The sequence below is a fragment of the Ammodytes marinus genome (genome assembly GCF_949987685.1).
Source record: "Ammodytes marinus genome assembly, chromosome: 19".
NCBI classification, from domain to species: domain Eukaryota; kingdom Metazoa; phylum Chordata; class Actinopteri; order Uranoscopiformes; family Ammodytidae; genus Ammodytes; species Ammodytes marinus.
The window spans coordinates 19,231,736-19,238,162 of record NC_137223.1 but is presented as its reverse complement, the minus strand read 5'-3'; the positions used below and the strand labels follow the sequence as shown (position 1 = coordinate 19,238,162).

At 41.1% G+C, this 6,427-nt stretch overlaps 1 protein-coding gene across 1 annotated transcript in view; it reads left to right on the top strand.

Annotated features, from left to right (window-relative positions):
* Nucleotides 1-171: 171 nt before the first annotated feature.
* Nucleotides 172-6,427, top strand: part of cep128 (centrosomal protein 128) — a 49,031-nt gene continuing 42,775 nt past the window's right edge. Inside the window, exons 1-8 of the mRNA XM_080048307.1 lie at nt 172-551; nt 881-967; nt 1,374-1,512; nt 1,784-1,902; nt 2,236-2,327; nt 2,773-2,845; nt 3,427-3,552; nt 5,859-5,945. Of these exons, the coding sequence (XP_079904433.1) occupies nt 378-551; nt 881-967; nt 1,374-1,512; nt 1,784-1,902; nt 2,236-2,327; nt 2,773-2,845; nt 3,427-3,552; nt 5,859-5,945 (897 nt within the window). The 5' untranslated portion in view covers nt 172-377. The remainder of the gene's footprint in view (nt 552-880; nt 968-1,373; nt 1,513-1,783; nt 1,903-2,235; nt 2,328-2,772; nt 2,846-3,426; nt 3,553-5,858; nt 5,946-6,427) is intronic.

Sequence of the window (6,427 nt, the reverse complement as noted above, 5' to 3'; positions counted from 1 at the left end):
AAGCTAGCTAACGTTCACAGTAGTTGCCACTTGTTGCTAGCCTGGGGAGCATCACTCACAACAATGCACAATACAGTGATTGATTGGGAAGAGGGCAGTTTGAATTGTTTTGCTTTTCTGCTTAGATAGCTTCCTGTCTCAACGGGTTGTTATGGTTACTATGACAAAGCTGCTACTTCTGCCAGCTATGACACAGATATGTATTGTAAAGAAAGTTAGAAACCAGCCTAGTTTGTGCGTTAATCTGATTAAGGTTGCTGTCAACAGTTAGCGTTTTCCGTGGACGAGGCTAGTGCTGGACACACCAATCGTCAGCTTTTGCCAGCCGGTTTACGTCGCCTCCACCGTAGAAGTCTAGACCTGCCCGGTATCAAAACATGGATACATCCAGTGAGTCGGACTCGTACGATAGGACGCGGTTGCACAGGCACCGGGGGCGTGAAGCCCACCGCAGACCTGCACGGGACGGGGGCAGGGCCACTGGGAGCGGAGTGGATGGTGGAGTAGCGGACATCACCGAGAAGATTGGCACACTGGCAAATACCTTACAGGTTCTCTGCTCTGCCCTATCTGTGTCTATTCTGATTTTACCCAGCTGCAAACGTGTGTCTGTGTTTTGTAGTCCTACCATACCCCCAAAGTCAGCCCGACCCGTTACTGTGTTTTGTAGTCCTACCACATCCCCATATTATGTATCTTAATAGAATCTTCCACCACTTACCTTTATTCAAAACTTGCTGTAGAAGCACATCAGCTTCCACATACACTTAAAATACATTATATAATGTAATTTATGTTTTTATTTTATATTTTATATCTATCCTTTTTTAAACGTATTTCAATAATTGTAAAAACATTTCTTTCTTTATTTTGCTGGCAGGACACCAGTAGGAACTTGACCAAAGTAGACCGGATGCTGGGCCAATACAGGGACCATACAGACGATCAGTCTGAAGCCATGGCACTGGTCAGACACCTGTTGTATATGTTTTTTATTTGAAAGTTAATTTCAAACCTTGAAAACAAACATTATTTTGTCATGTTTTGATGTGAGATGATTTGTTTCAGTGCATGTTGTAGCTCTAAAACATTTTGTTTGGTACTTATTGCAGCTGTTTTGATTTAAAGAAGGTTAATTTGAATGGTAAGGTCAGTGATTCTAGGGAACGCATGTTGTCAAAATAACTTTTTTATAGATCAGTGAGGAGAAAGTGTGAGGTGGTGTGTGTTTTCTTAAATCCCTCTCTTAGCTGATATCGGTCATTGCCAGATGTGTTTTTGCTTCTCGATGATAGTAAACAGCAGTTTTTTTCTCAGTTTGTTAAGGAAACAGCTTCCACACACACATATTTCTGCTCTTTGTTTGGCACCAGCTCAGGGAGAACCTGGAGGAGTCCATCAGTCAGCTACAGACACAGAGGCTGAGCAGGTCCAACGGGGCTCGCAGTGCTTCGGCCTCGGCCTCGGCCTCCACCCTGCATACCAGTGACCTAGAAGCTGACTCCGGTTCAGGTATGAAAAATAAAAAGAGATTTTGCTGTCAACTGTGTTCTCAAGTCTACCCTCTGTTCTAAATCATTTAACCCAATTAGCAGCTGAAACAAACAACACTAACACCTAGAACATTTTACTAATATATTTCATATATTAAGATATTTAATTTCTAAAACCGTATCTGGTGTTTGTGTACAGTTGAATATTTTTAAAAAAATGACACATTAAACTAGCTCTGGCTCATGCTTTAACACTTTGACATATCTGTTCTGCATATCTGTAATTTCAGACGGTCAGCGGTTCTGTCCGACTTCTCCATTGAGGGACTACACAAGCACACCAGGAAGGAGAAAGAGGTCTCAGTCAGCCGGTGTTCGCTTCAAGGAGGCCGGCCCGAAAGGAGACGATGTAAGAGAGGGAAACTGCTAACAAAAACACTTGTTACTGTGACATGTAGTTACAGAAGGTTCCCACAAGAGGGCCCATTGAAACAACCACATAAACATGACATTTTTCTACATTCATCTTAAAGGGGCTTGATAAGATTTAATCCATATCAGCTGTCATGTTAGTGATTTCCTATAGTCTGTTCAGGAGCCCCTAATAACCTTTTGATTATGCTTTCCACCGTGGATGTAGTAAATGTATGTGCGTCTTTGTAAAGGCGATGATAGCCAACCGTTTGCTTTGCTCGTGTATAATTGTTTGTATTCTGTATCTATCTGTGGCGGTCCCACATAGATTCACACAGTGCACCAATCCCTGAGGGATCTGCGTTGTGACCAGCAGAGACTGACTGCTGACCTGGATAGAGAAGTCCTCAGGAGAAATAGGTAACTTGATTTTTTTTTTTCTGGTCCGCACTCAGAGTTTCTGCATTATTTTCATCCACTGTACAAAAAAACACATGTCGTATGGTTTTCAAGCTTTTGAAATCCCCATGATGATAAAAGTGATAAAAATATAATCGAAAACTTAAAGGGTTGTCACTGGAAAGTCAAGAGGTAACAGATCTTCCTCTCAACATGCATTAGGACTTGACATTTTCAGGTTATATTAAAAAATGGTGCTGCTGACCAGACCAAATTGATCCACCCCACCACATTTCAACATCTGAAGCTGCATTACTTTTTATAGTGGCGCCACATAATGAATTCACATTTTGATCAATGCTGTCCCGTAATACGATTATTTTTAAAACGTCCAGAGAACTCTGCTGTGTAAATATTTTTCCTTTGGATGCTTGAATAGTCATTTTTTAAATATATTTCTTTATAGGTGTGATGTAGAAACCAGGCGAGCGATGGAGAGCCTCTCAGGGCACTTGACAGCTTCCCCGAGACAGGCCTCAGTGAGTTGTAGCTGTGTAGTTCACCACCATAACTCAAGTATTCTTTGCAGCTCTGAGGACTTCAGAAGAAAATTGTTGGCATCCTGAATTTTAGATCGTCAATCACATTTATTGATAAATAAAAGCAACACAATATGCAGATATTTAATGAATAGAATATGTCTATGATAAATGTGTGTCCTCTTCAGTAAAGTCCAGCTCCATCAAATGCTTCAGTATAATATCAAGGCACATGATGATGGCTCCTCACATCACTGCACTATCACCACTACTGTGATAAATATGCCGCTCCAAACGACAGCCAGCGTGTTTAATACTCTTTATCTTGTCACGCCTGCGGACATGACAAGATAAAGGTATTAGCTCGTCTCTTACGGACGGCTGTGATGCTTCTTCGATTAGACGGGGGGATTCCTGCACCGTGAATGTAATACCTTTAGTCAGTTCTGTAATATATATTTTGTCACCCACCCTTTTAATATTCCTGGCATCTCACTTATCATATTATCTTGCTCTGCCATTCCTGCACCGTTGACGTTTTGCGTGAGCCAGGCTGTCCTCTCCTGTCTCTCTGTGTACAGGGCTCGTCTCGTGTGGAGCGGCGTCTGCACGAGTTGGAGCGAGAGCTGCACGCTGAGCCAAGCAGCGGAGTGGGGAGAGAGAGAAGGCCAGAGCAGTGGGCCGCCATGTCTGACCATCTACAGGAGGTGACACTCCTCCACATCACTCCATCACAAGCATCCGTTTTGACACTCACACCCGTTCTCTCACATCCAAAGAGGAAACCAAAAAAGGATCTAGAGACAACAGGAGCATTACAATACTTTAACTCATGACTTTGACTTATTTAGTTACTCATCCGAGGCAACACACATTGATTCACATGAAGATGACGTAAATGTTTTAGGTTAATAATATACTTTAAAAGAAACAAGTCATTCAAAAGCCTACATTACAGAAAAGACAAACACAACAAGCACATGTGACGATTAGAACTTAACAACAGGAGACACGACTAAAGCAGACTCTGACTACGTATTAAGCATACACACAATACACTCACACCCAAGATGCAAACAAGGCAATATTAGATATCACATATGGCATCAAGACTTCAAGTATACGAAGACCCTGATTTAAAAATTTAAAAAAATCGTTATCATATTGGTCTATCAAATGACCAAAAAATGTAAACCTTGCAGCATCAGTTTGATAGATTGTTAAGTCTTTCCAATCAGTGTGTTCCAGCCATGAGAAAGATGAGCGGTTCAATGAATGTTCGACACTAGTGTGTGCCTGCGTTTACTGTAATTGTCCTTGATAATAAGGTGAAAATGGAAGAAGCAGAACTTTTGAATATTTTAGAAAAGGGACGGCACTGCTCGTCTTATTTTGACGTGTCTCAGACCAACTAGTCGAGGAATATGTAATACGAGGAACTCGAGCATTCAGTGAATTTATTAGTTTTTTTTCCCGACGGGAGCAACAACAGGAGCAATTTGGATGATGCAGTGAAGAGGAAGCAAGGCAGCAGTACTTTCTACCCACACAGGGCCAGCACGAAATGTCTGCTTGTTATTCCTGAGTAATAATATGAGCCACTGACATTTACACAGTTTTTTGATGTTCAATTAAAAAAGACAATTGCCAGCCGTTATGGTTACCAGCTCTGGTGCAGAAGGCTTGATGGCGTAGAGACATTCTCATCTCTGTTGAGTAATTCTTCTTCAAAAAGTCAGACAAGAACCAGAACTGTTAACTATACTTGGTGTGAATATTAAACTATTCTTCCACACAATTGTATGCAGTAGATAATAAGTATACATTACTGCGCCCACATTTGTTATCTATCAAATATGCTGGAATTCAACCGCACAGCAAAAATATCCCGGTGTTTTACTGAAGGGTTTTCTCTCCAATGCACTGCCTTCCTCTTCTGTTTGTTAAAGCAACGTTCCCACTCTTGTCACCCAGCCCTCCCACTGTGCTTTATGAGACCATAAAGCACACCTAGGCAATTACTTTGATGCAGTGCAAATGGTCGCTAAGCAAGTAATTGCTGCTTTCCCCTATTTCACAGCAGTCAAGTTTTTTTTGTTTAGTTTTTTTTTTCTTTTCTCGGCGTGCGTTCGTCTTAAAGCATTAATAGCGGGATGAACTCTGTCATTAGTCTTACACACTCGCTAGAAGCATGTCAATAGCTGGGGCCCCAGTCACGGTAAAGAACACATTACCTTGTATTATTGCTCTCTTACATTGCTACTTTACAATTTGCCACACAATTCATCCGTATTAAACATCATCAGCGTAATGTTCTCTTCTTTTTATTTTAAAGAAGGGAGCTTTACTTTCTTGGTTGCTGGATTTTAAGGACGGGGTTTTTTGCATAAGCTACCGGTAATCGATGTCATAGCATCAGCCTTCTTTCCATCTCCTATGCCTGCTGCAGTTCTCTAGCAGACCACAGAGGGGCACTGTGTAGCTGCATCCAGACTGACAACCTCACGTTAAGCCTCACTATGGTTTCAACTCAGTGTAAGGATAGGAAGCTACCGATTCATTTGCATCCCTCTCTTTCTTAGTGCCCTAATGGGACACCAGCAGAGCCCTGAGGCGATGGGAAGCAATGCAATTGTCCAAAAAAATTAAGGGTAAATAAACAAGCGAGATGAAATGAAGAGGAAAATAATCTCTTTTACTACTAAAGAGCAGGAGAGGAGGCAGAGCAGAGGGCACATTTATTCCCCACCGATGGGCCCGCTGTGATGTGAATCAAATAGATGATGAGTCACTTGGGTAGATGTTATTGCTAGTCATTCATCACCGCAGCCTGCTCACAATCGAGTGGGATCTAGGCTATCGTACACATTCACCATGGGGCCACCGTCTTGTTCCAAGGGAGACGTGGTGGAAGGAGATGTTGTGATGCAATAGCACTCCTCATGTTGCACTCCGCACACTTCCCCTCGTATGTGTCCTCTGGTGTTAATACATACTGTACTCTGTTTTGTAGGCTGCGGGGAGACAGCAAGTTCAAGCCCATGAGAGAGAGGAGGCCATGACAGCCAGGTTACTGAAGGCAGAGAGGGAGAAGGTCAAGGTGAATATATACTGTATATATGTTCCCATATAGGAAAGGGTGGTAACGCTTTATATTAAGGTTCTTGTTATAAGCCTTAGTTAATAGGTAATAAGGACCTTATAAGATGCTTATTAACATTATAAGATGCTTATTAACATCAGTGTGTGTTAATAAGACTATATTTAAGTGTTAATAATAACACAATAAACATGTTTACTGTGTGATTATAAGACTTTTATAAGCACTTATAAGAATCTTCTTAACTATTTATTGATTGCTTAATAGCATTAATGAAAGTCTCATGAGTTTCTGATAGCTGTTAATAAAAGCGTTACAAACCCATGTATTGAGTCTTACTAACTTACCTATTATGTCATAGTTAAACCTTTACTAAGGATTGTTTGTTGCTTTATGAAGGTGAACACACCTTTATTATTTGTTTATTAGCAGTTAACTATGTTCTAAGAACGATGCTTATTAAGGTTAATAAGTCCTTTATT